The sequence below is a fragment of the Saccostrea echinata genome, unplaced genomic scaffold (assembly GCF_033153115.1).
Source record: "Saccostrea echinata isolate AGI-Se365-2 ecotype Australia unplaced genomic scaffold, CSIRO_AGI_Sech_v1 ptg000075l, whole genome shotgun sequence".
Lineage (NCBI taxonomy): Eukaryota > Metazoa > Mollusca > Bivalvia > Ostreida > Ostreidae > Saccostrea > Saccostrea echinata.
Window position 1 is genome coordinate 2125443 of NW_026889824.1, and position 21555 is coordinate 2146997.

General features: G+C 30.1%; 1 protein-coding gene and 1 long non-coding RNA gene across 2 annotated transcripts; one reads left to right on the forward strand and one right to left on the reverse strand.

Annotated features, from left to right (window-relative positions):
- The first annotated feature begins 5503 nt into the window (after positions 1-5503).
- LOC133176453 (uncharacterized) lies at positions 5504-11818 on the forward strand. Its single transcript, XR_009719457.1, has 4 exons — positions 5504-5581; positions 6028-6186; positions 6359-6446; positions 11687-11818. It is a non-coding gene; the product is annotated as an uncharacterized LOC133176453 (long non-coding RNA).
- A 1114-nt stretch (positions 11819-12932) lies between these two features.
- On the reverse strand, positions 12933-14523 carry LOC133176472 (uncharacterized). The gene is made up of 6 exons (XM_061311587.1): positions 14111-14523; positions 13762-13832; positions 13640-13678; positions 13464-13485; positions 13234-13305; positions 12933-13013 (listed from the first exon to the last, which is right to left on the reverse strand). Exons 1-5 carry the CDS (start codon positions 14264-14266, stop codon positions 13255-13257), a joined length of 339 nt encoding a protein of 112 aa, XP_061167571.1. The 5' UTR covers positions 14267-14523; the 3' UTR covers positions 12933-13013; positions 13234-13254.
- Positions 14524-21555: the final 7032 nt, after the last annotated feature.

Genomic DNA, 21555 nt, shown 5'->3' on the forward strand with positions numbered 1-21555 from the left:
GCGAAATGTCATTTCTAGTACATGTTATTCACTGCTGGAACAGATAGAAGATATATAGGATTTATTCATATATAATTAATTAAAATAATGAAGAAGGAGAATTTAAAATTCCCATATCTATAATTGTTTACGAAGGTAAACCTAAGTAATTCGTTCTATCTCGTCGAAGTTCCGAGTTGTCAACGGCTTCGTTTTCGGTGCCCTCTCCTATTGTAGGCATATTTTCTGGTTATTTCTCTCTGCTAGACGTTCATACGTGAAAGATTGACCGTCCATAACCAAAGTAATATAGTCGATGTCAAAATTTCAACCGGCCATATTCTATTTATTTAGCGTAAAATCTATTCAATATATTTTTTCTTACGATAAGCTTTACGAATTCTATTGACTATTGACACCTATGACGTTTCAGTACCACGTGACCCCTATCTCATTAGTGGAGATTTTTACTTCGAGGACCCTATATTACGGGCGTTTTATCGTCTAATTACGACCGTTTTCAACATAATTTCATAATTAAACGATAATTATATGTTTCAAGAATATAATAGTGTTTCATTTTTAAGAAATGTAGATACGTGATAAAAACCCTTTAACATATATTTTCTTAGAATAAAAAAATCCTCTTCTTGTGTTGAAAATATATAGCATAAAATCCGATGGAATTTACTCTTTTATCATTTTTACACAAGATAGAATTCTATTTTTGTCATCATTTTTTTTTTTACTGAAAATAAAGATAGCGATTCAATACTTCTAGCATTCTGACTTACATATCTTGAACTCTATTTGTGCAAACGGTAGCAAGTTAGTTATGTTAGAAAAAAATGTCACCATGTAATAGGAGTTGTATTAAATACACGTATAAAGGATGTGGTAGGATGCAATAAAGTAAACAAATCTGATAAAACCATTCAACCTGTATGTACTTATATAAAGTCTCAAATGAATTAACATAACTAAAACATTATCAGTAAAATGACCCCATTTTCAAGTCTGATATACGTTGAACTGGAAAAAATTTTGTAACTGATACATGCATTTATTCGTTTTCAGAGAAAGAGAAATTGAAACAGATCCTGGACATGTTAATAGGATAGAAAAAAAAAAACCAAGTTGATGCAAGGTATAAAGATATGTGACATAAATTTTAGGATAACATTTTTTTTTTACATATGTTAATTTGCATCTTTGTCATACACATTTTACAAATATTCTTGAATGTGTTCAAATTTGATAAATTTAACTCTATTTTAAATTAAAAAAAAAAGATTAAAAGTTTTAATACTTGAAGTACATTGCATTTATTTTATCATCGCAAACTACTGCAAAGTACAAAATATGAGGGATCAGTTGTTGATGGCGATAGGTCTATCAAAACAAGATCGAAATGCATAATATGCCCTCTAAATGAACATTATACTATAACTATTACAAAGGACTAGAAGGCGTCGACAGAATACAAGTCTCCAGTAACCCATCATTATTCAATGAAAAAAGATTTGATGCAGAAAAAAATTCCTTTGATAACACATGATGGTACCAAATCTCAGTTTAATCAAAGCAAAAACATCCAGTCAGAGTATTCTTCCAAACTACTCATTACAATTACATTTTCAAAACGTATTTTTAAAGGAGTATCGACTTAACTCAATTTCAAACGTTTTTACATAAATTATACATAAATATGTTCATAGCTTTTTAGAGACAAAAAATCAAAATTTGACATTGAAAGTAATAAAAAAAAAAAAGGTTGAAATGAAGACGAATACACAGATTGGGCATATTTACCATCTTTCAAATGCTGCTGCACAATGCACTGAAAAGGATGGGAAATGTGCAAAAGGGGAAAAGTGTGATGGAAAGGAAGTGGCTGGAATGTGTGGAGGCAGAGAAACTGCTGCATACCACAAAAGTACAAATGACATATTCTTGTTTTTTTTTTTTTTTTTTTTTTTTTTTTTTTTTTTTTTCAAGGAAAATCATAAAGTAGATAAAATATTTGCCGTGGATAGATACTGTTTTGTTTTTTTTTTGTTTTTTTGCTTCTTACTTCGTGTGTTTCAAAACTAAATTATACTTTCAAACAGGCATTATAAAAACCCTCTATAAAAACCTAGGAACTTTATAAAGAATTCTTTAGAGATATTTCATAATTTTACCAATAGAGATTGTAACTCTATTTGCACAAAATGTATGCAGTCAATAATTATTTAACAAATAATAATAGGACTTTGATAAGCTTATACAGTTGTAGATATTTTAAAAAAGCACTTATTTCAGATTTTTTTTTTTCTGAAAACGTTTTTCTTGTGTATGTCTTATTTTGTTGTTTTCATCTTTGAATTGACTAAGGTACTTTTTAAATTTCAGGCAAAGGTATGAAAAAGGGCTCTGGATGTGGTAATGACACTTGATGCAAAATATCTGGATTCTTTTATTTGCCAAAATGGGACTAAAAAAGAATAAAAAAAAATAAATAAACAAAAAACTTGATTGGCTGTTTGAATACTTATAAAAAAGATCTGTAGACAAGTCATTCCAACTAGATCGTACCCAGTTTATCATTCTATCCACCCCTAACAAAAAAAAAAAATTGGTACTATAGTTAACTATAGCTAACTATAGTTTACTATAGCTAACTATAGTACCAAAGTAAAAACTTTGGAACTTTGATTTACTATAGTGAAAACTTTGGAACTTTGATTTACTATAGTAAAAACTTTGGAACTTTGATTTGGAACTTTGATTTACTATAGTAAAAACTTTGGAACTTTGTTTTACTATAGTAAAAACTTTGAAACTTTGATTAAGTACGATAAATCCCGTGGAATCATGTTTTTGATTCCCATTCTTTGCATTTTATGATATTTCAAGTATAAGATTCTTAAAAGCTTTAGAGAACATTTTAAAAACCCGACCCCTCCCCTAAAAGAATAAAAAAAAAATAAAGATATGAATTTTAATGTAACGGTTGTCGCTTGCGCCGATAAAGAAGCAATATTCATTTCAATGTATCTAATTTTAATGTTATGCAGATGTAACGTAAGTCTTATCTATGGAGAAAAAAAATATATATTATATAAAAATTGCGTCATTTAGAATCAAAATATCTGCTTCATCTACTTCTGTCAACATGCATCTTTTTTTTTTAAATTTAAAATGTAAATATTGCATTTGATTTACTTTGTATATTTAAATAAAGATGTACAACAAAAATCAGCCCCAACCAACCCCATATCCACCCCTCCCCTAAAACTGCTAAATAATCCAAAAAAAAAAAAAAAAAAAAAAAATTAATAAAAATACATAAGTTGTTAAACTAATGAAAAAATAAACTTTGAATTTTTGATTAAGTATAGGGAAAACTTTGAAACTTTAATTAACTATAGTAAAAACTTTGGAACTTTGGTTTACTATAGTGAAAACTTTGGAACTTTGATTTACTATAGTGAAAACTTTGGAACTTTGATTTACTATAGTTAACTATAGTAAACTATAGTTAACTATAGTAAACTATAGTATTTTTTGTTAGGGACTGCTCAAATCTATCGACCAGATATACTTTGAGAAGCTTAAATTAAAACAATGCATGACTTAAAGATCCTAATTTAACTAAGTCATGCCGTAAGAAGCGTTCACTTAAAGAAAACATTCTTATTAGGTGTTCATTTTAGTAAATAAAAATCGTTATTGAGCGGTTGATTAATATGTTTCCGGATTTCTGCACCATAAAAATAAAAAGCGAGTCATGTTATTTCACGAAATTACGCGATAATTAATTCCTCGCGTGTACTTAGTAATCTACAATAATGTGTATCTGTAAGGCATCGATTAAAAAAAAAAAAAAACTATAGCGTCCTATATTTTAGTTAACTATACTTTACTGTAGTTTATTATATAGTTAACCATGGTATCAACATTTTTACTCTTATGAATTAAAGGTTTTGCTATTGTAAATCAATTTATTTATCGTATTTTTATATTTCATTTTCCCAAAGTTGTACATGCACTGTTTATACATGAAAAGGAATCAAAATTTGTACATTCACTCATAATGTCTAAAACTCACATCTTACTGTTTGTAAATATATACAATGACATGTATTTTACTAAAGTCTTCCTTTCTGATATATTGCACATTCAATTCATTTTAGGAAGTATTTTTTAAGTTAAGTTGAGCATTAGAAGAATTAATATAATATTCAAGAACAGATGTTTTGAAGCATGGTTTATGAAAAAAAGTTTGGGCTTATTTATCTGAAAAATAAAATTTGTACCAACCATACAAAACTATTAATCCTTTGAAAAATATTTAAATATTAAAAGGTTGTTAAATAAATGGAAGTACATGTAAAAAAAAAAAAAAAAAAAAAAGACATCCCACAAAAACAGGTATTTAAAGTATGGAAAGGTTTTAGTAATTTCGACAAAAAGTGCATGATTGTAGTCTTCTCATTTATTTGGTAAAAAAGGCCAAATGTAATGCCTTGCTTTCTGAACGCCAAAGCGAATGCTATTACATGTATATGTGGTGGGAAAATAAAACGCGAGCAAAAGTTAAAATGAAATAAATTTTATTATTTTTTTAATTCTTTTTTTTTTTCAGTTTTTAATTTTTTTATGAGATTGTGACCGGATATTTTTGTCGTTTGTCAAGTATATATGCCTGGATATATAGTCTCAGGTAATACCTTCATGAACATTTTTAAAAAATGCCGAGGATTGCTTCAGAAAACTTTTAATTCTTATATATTATATATAAAATATATTTTACAAGTTAAACTTTATCTTGAGAAACCATTATAAATCCAGAATACTAACTTTATACTTAAAAGGGACTGGGCACAGATTTAATGTTAATATCTTCTAAGATTTTCAGTAACACATAATAACTTAAATATTGATAGAGCATTTCAAACAAATTTATATTAAAGCTATAAGAAAATTAAGAGTAGAAAGGTGAGAAAGCAAAATCAACTCACCAGTGAAAAGAACCCCGTAAAATGCAAACATTAACATAGCTCGTGTGCGTATTTACAGACACAGTTGTTGTCATGAAAAATCTTTTTATCTTTGAATTTAAAGAATTTTCATGAAAGTTTAATTCATTTAACTGAGGTTATTCTTCGGAAAATAAAGAAATAAAAATTGTAAACAAAAACGGCAATGCAACTGTGTCCAGGTCCCTTTAATGTTTGAGCTGAATTTTAATCTCACTACATGTACATACGAGCGGAATTAGGCATAATCTCATTTAAAGTATAATTAGAGTTTCGAAAACCTCTCTGTTAATTATGTCTATATATAATCTATATATAATTGTAATGATCAATGCACTTATGTTCTAAATATCACCAAGTTCGCATCATGTAAATGCCTGTCAATACAGATGTTTTTTTAAAATGTCAAACCTGCTTTTTCGAAGTAGGCCGAAAAGGTCACATTCGACTTTGAACCTTAAAAGTGAAAATAAATACGAGTTATGATTATCAATAATAACATTCAGACAGCGTATCTCAGGAGACAGGTATCACTCTGTTATTGGAAATATTTCGGGGGATCTCAAGCATTATCCAAGGTAATTACTGACATAACTTGGTACATTATGGATGCATTATTATTAATTTGTTATAACTAAAGGCAAATTCAATGACCGTTATAGCTAATAACTTATGATTTAAACATTGAAAATGACTAAAATTCCCTCTTATTAAAATTTCTACATTCAACATACACGAAATGTTAGCTGTTTGTTGTAATATTTTTCGTGGAAAAAAACTCTCTCTTATATTTAGTGTTAATTGGCCAGTAGCAAGAAGAATGTGGAAAAAGGCCTATGTCAATAACTGGACAAAGCAAAAAATTTGGCAAAATCCCTTCAACCTTAATTAATCATCATGAATGTTTTTTTTTTTTTTTTTTTTTTTTTTTTTTTTTTTTTTTTTAATCAATCGAAATCAGAAATTTTTACCTGATAAATAAAGAATGAAATCATCATCAGTCTATTTAATTATATTTATTCAGATGAAAGTGTTAGCTCTTCTCTGTTTCCTTGTTGCTGTAACTTGTGTTTTTGGGAGATGTGTACGTTATTGTTGTCAGTATGGGCATGTGGGCCTGCAAGCCAATTGTGAAAAATATTGTAATTATTGTGGGGATTTTCCTGGATTGAGAGAAGCCCAGGTAAGCTTTTTCTTAAAAAAAAAAATAAATAAAAACCACTACCAAATCAGTAAAATTAGCAAAGGTGATTCAGTGCATTTTTCTTTTTTTTCTCTCTCTCTGTCTCCAAATGTCAAGAAATAATAGAAGGTTATTAAAAAAGATTAAGGTTTTATTATTTTTTCCTTAAAAGCATTATAGATTGGCAGTTAAGCGGAGCCTTCCGAGGACCATTGCAGACCTACTTCGCCATAAAAAGAAATTTAAGCACCATTAGAAAAGTAAGGCTATGTGTACTTTTATCTCCGTGTTGATGATGAATCTAGAATTTAAAAAAAAGCAGCTTTAAATGTTTAGATAGTTTTCATATGACGTATTTTCTCTCCGAGTTATTTGCCTTGACCGCCATCTTGGTGGTTAACATGGTGATTTTTTTTTCTCCTTGTCTTGCCAAATTTAAGACGGTGTAGCAGAAATATTTGGGGAAAAGTCTTTTTAAAACAAAGATTATGAAATAAAGGAGGCTTTAACAAATGAATATTTTTTTCATAAAAAAAACAGTGTTTCCTACCACACAATGGCCAGTATTAAACGTTAAAGTTCGTTGAATAATAAAGGAAAGTGAGCATGTTGACCATCAATACGGCCGAAAACAGAAAATAACTCTTGTTAATTCAAGCCTACTGAAAACTATCCATTGAAAGTTAACAAAATAAACAAACACAAGAACAAGCAAGCCAAAAATTAAGCAAGCAAAAGATCAAGTAAACAAACAAACAAAAAGATGAAAATGCTGTCCTTTTAGTGCTATTTTGATAAAATATATATATATAACACTACTGGACGAAAAAAGTGCTGAGAATCCCAAATTTTACTGATAATGTTTGATAATTACTGATACGGTGCTGTTTTTGCTGACAAATACTGATATTTACTGTTATTATTACTGTCGTTGCTGATAATTTTAGTTGTTTCTGATAAATGCTGATAATTACTGTCGTCTTTACTGTGGAGTCTGATAAATACTGATAAATACTGTTGATGTGCTGTCGATGCTGAGATTTACTGATAATTACTGTGGTCATTGTTTTTAATCTGGGAAGGGACTAAAATAGCCTAAGAAATGATTATTTGTTTTAAAGAAAGTATTTTATCAACAAATTCATTACAGTATTCTAACAAAAAAATTATTCTAGAAAAAAAAAGTCATTCTTTTTTTTTTTTTTTTTTTTTTTTTTTTTGGGGGGGGGGGGTTTCATATTTCATGTATTAATTTTATTATAATCATTTTTACATCATAATGCTAAAATTAGATCATAAATGTTTGTGTTTTTCTTTACCTTTATATTTCTCCTTTCACAAAGTTTTCAATATCTGCAGAAAATAATAATTGTGTTGTTATTGCAGTGGTTTTTCTCACCAAGTACTTTTTAAAACAAGTTTTTATTTTTAAAGGTTAAAAAAAATCCCATTTCATATTTTTTCCACGTGTATTCGTATTGTCATCAAAAGGTTTTAGTGGGCATCTTTAATGTAGTCAATGGTTGTTACTGTCAATTTATTTTTTCGTGTGGAGAACTGAACATGTATGAGCTTTATAAGTTGAGACCCCCCCCCCCCCTCTATTTACATACAACTCTCATTCTAAGAAGACACTTTAGCCAGTATTAAATATATCTCACAAAAAAAAAAATCTATTCTGATTTATTGTTGTGTACACATTGTCCTTTTATTGAAGAATGTGACAGGTTTAAATAATCAAAATAAAACATCTTTAATTTGTAGAATAATCTCTTTTATATACATATAGCCAGTGCGCTCTAGTTCTCTGATTATGTCCTCGATGCGAATTTGATATCATTTTGTGGTATCGACGCTTTCTATCTTTGTTTTTTTTGTTTTTGTTTTATATATATATATATATATATATATATATATATATATATATATATATATATATATATATATATATATATATATATATATATATATATTTTAATTGTTAAGCCATCAGTACACTATAAATCTTATGCAGTGTGATTTTCAATCAATGAAATACACGTCTTTCTTTAATTCCTTGATAATAGTACATAAATCTGCGTTAGGTCTATGGACATACGTACGCCAGTATCAGGGAGATCAATAAATAACTGCTTATACATGTTATACGCGGTCAGTCATTAAAAAAAACAAAATAAAACAAAACTTGAAGTTACTTTCGTCCATTAATGCCGTCTAGCTAAATTGCTGTTCTGGAACACACATGTCAACCAAGTGTAAAAGTTTTACTTTCGTTTTGAGAATCGGGTCAATTATTAGTACATTCTGTGTATCGTGCGACATGAATTTTGTAAAATTAGAAATAGTTTTGTACAGAGATTATAATGTTTTTTTATTCCATTTTCTCCTTGTCGGAGACCTTTGTATAAACGAACAGTACAGGCTGGGCGCTTACCGAATTGATTATGCTTTACTGTAGCACAAAAAGGGGGTGGGGTGAAATAACTTAAAACTGATACGCGCAAGGTTGATTCTTTAGTTTTATGTTTAATAAATCATACATGTTATAATTACTTATTACAAACTTTTTTTATATATATGAATAAAATTATTTTAGAGAATCAATGAACTATACCAAATTCAGAACTAACATTTATTCATGAGTGCGATAAACAACGTCATGTTACTGTCATTCAAAATTCATAAAAAGATTTTTTTTTTCACGGATTCTGAGCCATGTGGAGTTTAATTCCCTGTTTCTGAATTGTGAACAGTTAATGCTAATATAATATCAACAATTGCTTTCACTAAACCATCTATTTTTTTTTAAATTTATATGTACATTTTGCATAATTTTTTAATTATAAGATGAATTCAAATGTTCTGTATCAATTTCTCGTCTCCGTTTCACGGGCCCCAAACCATCGTTAACCGAGATTCAGAATTTAAAATACATGAGCCCCCTCTCCGGGATTCTCTTTTAAATTTATCTCAAGCATGTCAAGAAATGTGCATAAAACTAACAAATAAAATTAAATACTGAGCAAAGATAGATTTATATGAATTAAAATAATGATTGAATATTAAGTCTGTACAATGTATATGTATATATTAACTTCATTTCTTTTTTTCTTTTTTTATCTTAGTACTGCAATGTCCTATTTTGCTAAATAGTTTTTTTTTTTTTTTTTTTTTTTTTTTTTTTTTTTTTTTAATTTTCAATTTTATTCGTCAACAAATTGAATATTACAGGATATTTTTTTTCCGTGCGACCGTTAAGATTTTCCTGCTCAAAGAAGAAAGTACATGATTGTACAGTGTAGGTAGTTTGTTTATTATGTACACCGGTGGCCACAGACGGGGAAAAAGGTAATTAGTGCTCATTGTTACACTGACCACTAAATTTACATGGAATATACAAGTTGTTCCCCGTTCTACCCCGGGGCGGAAGACATTGTACACAATACAGCCAAATCAGAGACTGATCTTCGATTTTTGATCAATGAAGATCAATTTATTCCATGCAATTTTGACCACACAATATTAAAATTGATCAATTTGATTATATACATGTACTTTACTAAGTAAACATATTATATTAGGTCTCATTTCTTATTTCACATTCCATAAAATTAAATTAATGAGATTTTAAAACTTATTGAATAAAAATGTTTCGTGTCATGAAATTTTAAGAGACCAACATCAAAATAACATAAACACATGTGTACCTTTGCTCTGACACTGGGGATTCTGACAATGCACTAATTTTTAATCAGCCCCCAATCTGCCGGTTGCACATGTATGTATCGTGTACATGTAGATGTAGAAGAGATATTCTGGAAGAATCTAAAATGCCTATATATCGTTCAAATAAATGAATGAATAAATGAATGAATGAATAAATGAAATAAATAAATAAATAATCTGTGCCTCCAGATTGAACATATCCACCTCTGTTTTCATCTCTTTATTAAATTTAAAAATGCATAAAATTTCTAATTTTCGGGCAAATTTTCAAATATCTTGACAGAGACCAGAAAACCGAACATTTAAAAAATGAAAAAAATAAATGTCTTTGAGAAAGTAAAAAACAAAAATAGCTATAGGAAAGGTCATCTTTAAAAAGAAAATGTCGTTCTCTCTTGACCAGTTAACGGAGTGAAACCGTGCGAATCAAACTTTTCTAACCTGCAGGAAATATTTTTTATCCCGAATTTTTTTTTCCACCCATTAAGAACTATTTCTTATTAATAAAAAAAATAAAATAAAATAAAAATCCTCGACCTCCCTACCCAAATATCTTGGAGTTGGAAGAGGGCGGCGATGAATTTTTTTAAAAGATAGCCTTATTTTCTTTTTATTTACAGTACATTAATAAAATTCCATTTATCTTGCTTACAGATAAATTATACTTTTTTCATAGATTGGTAGAAAATATTTGCTTAATATACGCGGAAGGTTTCATTTATTTATTGTCAACATTTTCACAACCATATTGTAGTAAATGAGATCAGCGTAATTTTTGTCACTAGCAGAACATTTAAAGAAATATGAAAATGTCGGAATGATAATTTATAATTAAAAGAAAGAAATAATTGAAGGTTTTTACAGCCCTTAGTTCTTCCTTAGCCCTTCCCAGCTTAAGAACAAAGACCACAGTAATTATCAGTAAATCTCAGCATCAACAGTATTTATCAGACTCCACAGTAAAGACGACAGTAATTATCAGTATTTATCAGAAACAACTAAAATTATCAGCAACGACAGTAATAATAACAGTAAATATCAGTATTTATCAGCAAGAACAGCACCGTATCAGTAATTATCAAACATTATCAGTAAAAGTTGGGATTCTCAGCACATTTTTCGTCCTGTAGTGTAAGGATTCCCCTGTCTTATATCTTAATGATTCAAAATAGTGAACATATCTTAGCCTAAATCCTTTGTTTTCAGAACATTAAACTATTCCTGATTAAGAAAAAAAAAACAGATTAGGGAAGTTTTTTTTTTAGAAACATACCAGTGGTGTCAGTCTGTGTTCAATAATGCGTGCAGTATTAGCAAGTCGAACACATTCGGTAAAACATCTACAAAACCATTACATGAAACATAGCTCCTACGTATATTTACAAACACAATTGTTTTTATAAGGCTGTGAAGAATGCCGATGTCATTAAATATTATAATTTTCATTTTTTTTTTTTTTTACATTTATTAAACTGAAATTATTTTTCAAGTACAAAGAGAAATCTAAAATTGTAAACAAATCAGCGATGCAACGATGTCTTTGCTCCGTTAAATCCTTCATCACTTTGAATGGCTCTTTCTGTAGTCACATGTACATGTACATCCTCTTTTGCTTCGGACGAAAATTAACTATACATTTTGATGTTATTAATTTAAAAAAATACTTTTCTTCATTTAAAAATCCTTAACAGTAATGCCAATCAATGGTTAAATTCAAATGCATAAGTACAACTTAAAATAATACTGCTAAGAATTTTTTAATTTTTTTTTTCAGATGTTTTGAAAACTTGGATTAACAAAATACGACAGGACTTCACTCTGAAATGACCCCCAAGCGGCTTGATTTCATTTTTAAGAATTATCTGTTTTCAGTTATAAAAATATATTCTCTTGCATAATAATGAAACTGTTTTTAAATTCATTTTTGTTAGTGCCTTTATGCAAATCTTCATTACATAGTGTAATTTTGTTAACGATGCTTGTTCATCTGTTCCCGAACATTGATGGCTCGAATACCATGATTATACTTGATTTTGAAGTCCCAACCACAAGTTTTGTAAGTATTTTATTCTTGATATCTGATTTCGTTTAGTTTTTACTCGGTCCCATCTAGATTAAGATAACGAGGTTTTTCAGGATAAACAATTCATGTAGAATATCCACACATATAGCAGACTGCATAGCAGCAAATTCATAAAAAATGCAGATTTTTTTTTTGAAATCTGATTAAAATATATGATTAAAATATGCATGTAGATGAATATCTACCATCTTTGTTCGTACATGTTTATAACAATCGAGTTAAACGTTAACCTATCTCGAGGTTTTGCAATCACACTACATGTACCTATTTGTATACATTTTTAAAAATAATGCAGAAATATCTATCTGGTTTGAGAAGATATAAATTTTGATGTAAAACATTGCACACATATGTTGCTGCTGTCTGTTCTTTTGTGTACTGCGGAATGAAAATTAAGCATATAAATGTACACTTTTTATTGCCTTACATTTATAAGTAAATGACAAAGAAAACAAATTATTTCTGCAATATTTATTCTATACCAACATTTAAAGAAAGTATTATATTGTTTAAGTAATCTCTTAAGTTTTGGGCAACAATATGTGCCGCACAGGTGTGTACATTTCGTCTTCAGTGACAGTGAATTCGGATATCTTATTTTTCATGGACAAACAATATCTACTGATGGGTTACAATACGCGCAGTGTCATTCTGCGCGTAATGTCACCGGTCATAAAACACACTTGAGTATAAAGGTTGGATTCATTCCAGAAAGTTTTTTAAAGTTATAACCAAAATATGATAAAATTGCTACAAACTGACGGCTGAGTACCAGCGCAGTTAACCACCATTAGAAAAATTTCGAACTGGATGCTAATTGGTCATTTAATGTCAGTATTATATATTGAACACCATCTTGTTTTTGTTATTTACCAAATACTAAATGTATTATTATAAAATCATATATACTATAATATCAAAAATATAAAACATTGCAGAAAATGCATTATTTTTATTCAAAGCATGACAAAAGGATTTCAGGCCGATGCCGATGAAGGTGATTTTCTTTTTTCATCCCCTTTAAGAATAAATTATATGAAGCATTTAAGAATTAATAAATAATCTACGTAGAAGAAATTTCTTTATAGAAGTCATGATATTCTCAGATGCGGAAAAATTATTAAAATATGTTGAATAACATGATAAATCAAGCCACCCTCAACCCCAACCTGTTTGCCTTAATATTTTTTTTTTTTCAACTCGATTAAAAAAGTTGTTGGACATGAGGTTTAACTTACTCTAGATTCTAAAAGGTCTCGTTAATTTGTCCCTCTGCTGAAAGCGTTTTGTATGCTGTCATACTCGTACTCCTTTTCAATAAAATGAAATATAATATAAAACGAGTAAAAGTGAGAAAAATACGTAACTATATATTATTTTGGTCTCAAATGAGAGAGAGAGAGAGAGAGAGAGAGAGAGAGAGAGAGAGAGAAAGATTCATCTGTACGTTTTTCAAGCTCGTTTTTACCTTAGCGTCTTTCTTCTCAATGCTAAAATTAGAAATACAAGTCTAATCAAGAATTTTAAAATTTTAGCTATATAATCATATCTTTTGGATATATATATGCACACACACCCACCCACCCACACACACACACACACACACACACACACACACACACACAATATTTTAATAACCGTTACCTTTCTCCTGTGTCTTTATTGATTCCGGCTAAACTTCTCCTGATAAAAAAAGATCAATTTCAATAATATTTTCAAAATATATCTGAAAATTCATATAGAAACATAGTACAGATTTAACTTACCTCTTACAACTGATCCTTTTATAATAGAGTTGCATTCCTAAAGCGGTGATTCTAACCTCATATAAGTATGTCTGAATATATATATATATATATATATATATATATATATATATATATATATATATATATATATATATATATATATATATATATATATATATATATATATATATATATATATATATATATATATATATATATATATATATATATATATATATATATATATATATATATATATATATATATCTATATATATATATATAATATTCAAAAAACTTGAATAAAGGATAGAGAAGTGTGGTTACATAGGAGAGCACGGAAGCATTTAAAAAAAAATAAACAATACCCCGGATGACGTACAGTAACCTTTGTAGAGTTTGTACCATCTTGTAGTGCAGCCATTAGATGAAGAGTACATTGATGTATAATAGTGTCCGTGATAGCCGCAGTGGACAGAGGCAGCGTCCAACTCAGATTGGAAGAGACTAAACACTGCCACCATAAGAACGAGTATCTTTACCTAAAATGACAGGATAAAAATATATCTAACATATTCTTTTGATTTCCCTATTTTATACTTAAAAAAAATATTACAGATCTCAAATAACAAGTACATAAATTTTGTTTAATACGAGGTGACATTTGATTACCATCTTTTGTATGTGTTTCAGAAAAATTAAAGTAACAGCATGTGATATATTTCGAGATTGGTGCTTCTAGCAAGAATCCATGGCTTATACTGTAAATTCCTCATAAACACAAAAATATAGTGTAATTTTGTTAGACGTTCAACACGATTTATTCAATTCCATTTCAATATTGCTTAATTACAGGTAAAAATTCATAACAACAATCCATTCGCGAAATAATGCTCTCGAGCTAAATTGCAACATTAAGAACTTGCGTTCAATGTAATATCACTGTACGTGAGAAGTATGTAGTGTTTTGTCTGCAACCATATATTGTAGGGATGCGCGATTTTATCGGTATTCCGGTATATCCTGGTTTTTTTATTGCGTGATATGTATCGTGATACGGAAACTAAAATACTTGTACTTGGTGCATAATTATAAATTGCAGAAATTATTCATTTATTTCTTCGAACTAAAGAATAAAATTTACAGTAAGTCTAAAAAATGTTGAAAAAAAAAAAAAAAACTACGGCATCCAAACATGCTTTTGATAAAAATGAAAAAAAGTGAAGTTTTTAACAGTGTATTTGTAAGAAAATTTTTAGAAGTTCATTAGAAATTGTAGTAAAAATTCCGTGTAAAAATATCACGATACGATAGTGATATTTTTGGGGATAAAAATCTTTTTTTTTTAATTATGAGAGAGAGAGAGAGAGAGAGAGAGAGAGAGAGAGAGAGAGAGAGAGAGAGAGAGAAATATTGTTTAACTTTCCAGTTCAATAATACATGTACCATTACAGACACCATTTTAAGGAGAGTTTTTATTCCTCTGAAAAAAAAGAAAAGATTTGATGATTGTCAAAGTATAAAGACATTTATTCCAATTGAAAAGAAATAAATGTCTCTTAAAATCAATTAGTCAGTTAACAAATTTTTTAATGGACAAAAAAATCTTACCTTTTAAACGACTGTTTTGGAACCAGAAATGAAGGGGTATTTATAATGATATGCTTTAAATTAGCACGCAGTTTATGTTTACAAGGAGATCCGCAAGCATGTTGTTTAAGTATGTTTTTATGTAATAAATCTGAAAAAAAAAAAACCGGACCTATAAAATCTGGGATCACAACAACATGAAACGAGTTGATTTCTGCCTATCAATTCTATCTACATTTTTTGTAGTTTCTGGAGAGTATTGCTATAAAGATTTATAGTAACTGCTCTCTTAGAAATCTTTTACGAGTACCCCTATCTTTACCCGTTTTCAATGGAAAGGGAGGAATGTACTCTAAATCTACATCATATCCGACAAAACACATTGTGAAAATGTTGATCAATGAGATGATGATACAATGATATCAACAACCTTGGTTAAAGTCATCTTTTTGCAAATAATATGGTCCATACTTACGTATTTTACACAAAATGTAAGGTGATTATCTTATCATTGATTTTTCCAATTACCCCATAATGATAAATAGTAAACGGTGAGTGTGACAGGTTTGCAGGGGATCATCAGTCCTCCATTGCATATGATCCATCCTCTGTTTGCAAAGGTCCGTCTTTGCGCTGCTTACAACTTATATTGTTTAAATTGACTTTTGAGCATGATAACTTTTGCCCTTCCTTGATTGATTATAGGTTGTTTTATGTTCCGATCGAGAATTTTTCACTCATATAAAGACGTGACCATACAGGAAAAGGGAATCAAATTTAGACCTTTACTTAGCACTCAGGGCCATTGAGGAGTGAGGGTTTTTTTTTTTTTTTATCGTGCCAACACCTACCGTGACACTGTTTTTAAGGTCTCATCAGAAGGACCAATCTCCTATGCAGAGTTGTCGTTCGTTCCTCTCTCAGACACTTCTGCAATGGGCTCGCGTCAAGATTTTTGACGTAACGTAAAAAAAACATTACATTTCAAGGATTATTTCAAATTAAACTAATAGTTTTATATCTATTTAGTAAATATATATCTTTAAGGACTATCATTAGCTCAGACATTTCATTATAATGAATTAAAACAAACGCACTATTTCTCATACTTATCACTGAGATATACGCGAGCCAACGACAGAGGTGAATGTATGAGCCGATGGTAGAGAGTGCCGAGGGACCCGCAACTTTCACTTCAAAGTGCCTAGCGCTCGGCGAAGGAACAGTTGCTACCTATTTGTTATCGACTTAGATCAGTCGCGGCCGTGATTCGAACACACGATCTTCCGATCACGGAACAAACGCTCTACCGATAGAGCTACCGCGACGGCTGTTCATCTTTGCAAAACATTGTATATTCACTAATTTTACTCTGAAAATTATGTTTGAAAAATTTAAAAAAAATATTCTAGAGTTTTGAAAGAAATTCAAAGATTCAATTTTAAGGGTCAATGAGATCTCTGACAGGGTTGAATGGGATATATTGTAAATTGATATGTGTCCCACTTTGCCTTCCCGGATTTTCTTTGTGTACAGAGTGGACACATTTGACACTAAAAAGTGGGTCGTGGGGCATGTATACTTATATTCCCATATTCCAAAATCCAGCTGCGCATCTGGTTCAAATGGCATTTTTATATTACAACTCCCAAAGTTGAATACACCCTCTCCAAAAAAGGTAGGGAATATAGTGATATTGACAAATTGAAAAAAAAATCTGCTTCTTTAGTCTTTATATAAGAATGCCTCTTTACACCATTTCAGTGCTTATTTATACCCATATTCATATTGAATCAAATTTAAAAAAGAATTGCTCATAATATGCATCTTTCGATTTAATACAGATTAATGTTTGCAATCGTCATTTTTTTTTTTTTTTTTTTTTTTTTTTTTTGATTTTTAAGATATACTGTAATTATAATCGAAAAGTATATCCCAAATCAAATACCGGTAAGATAGATTTGATACAACTACAGCAAATTTTGACCTTTACTTGGCACTCAGAGCAATTGAGCAGAGAGGGATTTTTTTCGTGCCAGTACCTTCTGCGACACAGCACCTCGGATTACACGGTCTCATCCGAAGCAGTCGGATTCGAACCAGCGGTGTAAAGATCAGACCCTTACATCGCGAATCTAGAGCAAACGCTCTTACCACTGCGTCGTGGCGGCAAATCGCTATAAATGTAACTTGTCAGTTCACAGCATGTTCACTGTGTAGAAACGGACTAGGGTAAAGTACGTTACCCCAGTCCAAGATGGCGATAGGCAAAAACGCTTCACATTTTCTTCTACAAATATTGGTGATTTCTGGCGAAAATTTTTACTTTATTTTACTTTATTTTGCGCAAATCTGTCGGGCATCTTCAGTTTAACATGCTCGTTTAGAGATTGTATACAACTTTAGCGTAATTAAAAAGAAAATGTACGTCAAAGTTTTGCTGCAGATTAGGGTAAAGTGTCTGAACTATTTATTTACGATTAGGGTAGTTATTTATTCTACAATCTGATTTTGCATGATTTTGATTTTTTACTGCTTTATACAATTTATATGGTTGGAAAATGCTTTCTCGAAAATGTTCATGAACTGTTGCTTCCACAAAGAGGTCATACCGATTGCAATTTTTTTAATAATCACAATTTTCATTCAAAATATTATTCTTATTATGAACGTGATATTTTTTTGTTTCAGGTACATATATTAATTTATTGTTAAATAAATATACATGTATAAATGATGTAATTAATTTATTTGATTCAACTTTAAATATTGTTTCCTGTATATATCTAAATCTACTTTGCATCTTTTAATCCCCCCTTTGGGCGAAATCATCGAAAATGAGCCAACAAACTGTATATAATTTGCATTTGTTGGTACTCGACAGTTACGGAATTAAATCTGCACTGCGAAAATAACAACTAGTAATCATACTCAAAGTACAGTTAAACAATACAAATTGTGAGCAGAGCAAACAAGGACCTCTGAAAATAGAGGTGAGATCAGGTGCCATGGGGGAGTAGGCATCATCGGTTACCTCCGCCACTTATCCTTTGTTTTAATCAGATAAAGGGAAAATGTTTTCACAATTCAGTAAGAAAATAAAGAACTAAAAATTTATATGAAAGACATCAGTCAACATTCGAGCTAACAACATAATGTATTTGCAAACAAGATCATTGCATTGATCACAGAATTTACGAAATGTTGGCCCTTAACGAAATTGTTGATACCCTAATCATCAACTTATTCGTCAGCAGCGCAGTCGTTATACATGTAGAAACTGTTCATACGAAAGCATGCTCTTGCTCTTCGAATTCACTGGCGACACAAACCCTAATTGCAGGTGAAAAATTATATATTGCTACACAAATACGGGAAGTTAATGATAGAGGATTTGGAGTCATCACGTTTATCATCTTTTAAGCTTAGGTGTTGATGGCTTAGTTTACCATCAATGTCTATCTTGAGTTAAACATCCAAATATGTAATGTGTCAGAATCTGTACTATCTTTTATTGAGTTTAATGGGTCATATCGAATCAATGTTTGAATGAAAATGAATATTGCAAATTGACAAAGCATCATCAATATACCTAACTATTAAATTGAAGCTCACAGCAAGAGACTTCTTCTTGACACTTGATTGCTAACATGGAAACAAGTGTCGGATTTTGTTTTAAAGTATAATAATGTAAATTATGAAGATATCGAATGTTGATTAATCCCATAAATGCATTAACAAAACGAAACATATAAATGTATTGACAATGTACAATGATGACGACGTAGCTTTATCAATATCTATTTACAAAATGATTTTGACAAATATAATGTAAGATAGTAGTCGAACTAAACACCTCCGTTACAAAAGAGCACACTTTTTGTTCGGAAAGAATTTTTATGCGTTGCTAAGGAGATTGAACTTAAGTGGTTTGATTTTCTAAGAATAATTTACTGAATGTTTGAATACCAATTTTTTTCATAGTTAAGAATATTTTGAGTACTTAGGTACGATTTTTATGAAAAAACTTACAAAAGTTTTCTGAATCGAAGCCCAGATTTATCTGCATTTATCTAAATCTTTGACAAGTGTTTTGCCAAAGTTTTCTCATAAGGTACAGCAAAGTTTATTTTGCCCGTTTTTTTCTCAATCTAGGGTTAAGCGTATACGTGCTAGTAAAATACCATTTTCTGTATAAAATGCAAATCTAAATACAAAAAAGTAATCGAGATCGAGAGAGTATACACCTAAGTTAATGACACAAGGATATCAACCATCTCGTTTAAATTCGACATTTCGCCAATTCTACGGTTGATACAATGACCTTGTTTGCAAATACAGCCTATGTTGACTGACGTCTTTCATACGAATTATTAGGCCATTTTTTCCCATTTACCTGATCATGACAAAGAGTATACGGCAGGTTTTACAGGTCGTCAGGGTATGCTCACTCCTCCATGGTACCTTATCCCACCTTGTTTTCACTTTTCAGAGATCCATGTTTGCTCTGTTCATAATTTGTATTGTTTAAATTGGATTTTTTGCATGATTTCTGTTCGTTATTTTAGCATTTCATTGATGATACTTTAATTGATTTGTAGATATTTGAAAAGTTTTTTGCCGTAATTTAAAACAGCAGAAGACTGTTTTCAAGACTCAACTTTTTTTATAAACAGAAACATAACTGATTTGAACAAAATTAGGCCATTGTGCTCTTTCAGAAATTGTCAGCGCACTAAGAATTTTTCAAATTACATAGTGTTTGGTGCAATGAATTATGAATTTACTGGCAAAGTGCGTTCTGATTCTGCTGAAAAAGCACTTTTTAAACCCTGAAACAAGCAAAATGATATTTTACATATGCTTTATCCTAGTCACTCAAAGAGGTCACAAAACCTTTACCCTAGTGGTAAATTTGCGTTACCTTAATCTTGTTCAAATTTTCTACCCGTAATTTGGCTTTAATCAGAGCAGATCATGCAAAATTTTTTGGTACGTACTTCTGTTTAAAATACTTAAATTATAACCACCCATTTCATAATTTAAGCCTGTATAATGCGTAAACGAAGTGCAAAATAATTGAAGCGAAATTGCCTGTCGCCATCTTGGACTAGGGTAACGCACTTTACCCTAGTCCGTTTCTACATAGTGATGTTTTAAAACTGCAGGGAATGAAAATCATTTTGTTGTAAGCGTAAATTCATTATAAGCGTATTCACTATAACAGTGTTTTACTATACATTTACATTTTCAGACAAGTTTCTGTAGTATGTTGTTCTCCATTCAACAGTAGTTGTAATTAATACATTAATAATGATGTATTAATAGGAGACTAATATACAAACATACATTCGTTCTCTCTATTGTAACCAAGGGTTGTGACATGTTGAATATTATAATTCACCACGTTGCACGTGATTTCATACCTTACGTGACTTTGAATAATTAATGCATCAAGTGATTTGTAAGGTAGCATGTTTTGCACTATTAGGACATTGTGTTCGAACACGTTAAATCGTCTGGGATTTATTTAAAACATTCTCAACTAACATTGACGTGTTCATATTGAAAATTTCGTTTTGAAACCTTTGTCATTGGTGTACTTGCATTGTGCCACACAGGATCGAGATGGAGATGGAAGAGAGTTTTTTCTAATAATACATGTACGAGGGGTTATCAAAAATTCGTGGATTGATGCGATAAAATTGATACTATACATGCAGTCTGTGCTTACAAAATTTATAGGGAACATAAAACAACAAAAGTTTAAGAACTGTTGAAAATTTTAGCTTGATACGTTGATAATTTGCCAAATTATTATAAAATAAAAAAGACATTATATGATTACCCGGCGTTGTCGTCGTTTAGCTTCATGACATCCCACAACGTCTTTTTTTCTCAGTGTCCGTTCTTTTTACCTCGAGCGTAAGTATATCGAGTTAAGTAATTGGACTTAAACCTGTCTTGTTTATATGACTTTAAGATTTCATGAACAGCTGCTTTCAATGGATATAACATTGTAAAGGGATCTATAAATAGGGAAAGATCCTCACTTGATTTTGCCAGCATACTGTATTTTGCGTGTCGGTGTTCAATATGTACCACACATGGTCGACGTCACTTTTCGACGTGACTGACTTTTGACACCCTGACTACCAATCGACATTAACTGTACATCTCTCATCTCTCTGAATCATTTGTGGCATTTGAAAACAGGTACTGT

What these genes read in the sequence shown, in the direction of transcription:
- LOC133176472 (XM_061311587.1), bottom strand. Translation starts at nt 14,266, where the DNA reads ATGGTGGCAGTGTTTAGTCTCTTCCAATCTGAGTTGGACGCTGCCTCT. An exon ending in GTTACTGTACGTCATCCGGG is followed by an intron (nt 13,833 to 14,110) that starts GTATTGTTTATT and finishes ATATATATTCAG; the next exon opens with ACATACTTATATGAGGTTAG. An exon ending in AAAAGGATCAGTTGTAAGAG is followed by an intron (nt 13,679 to 13,761) that starts GTAAGTTAAATC and finishes TTTTTTTATCAG; the next exon opens with GAGAAGTTTAGCCGGAATCA.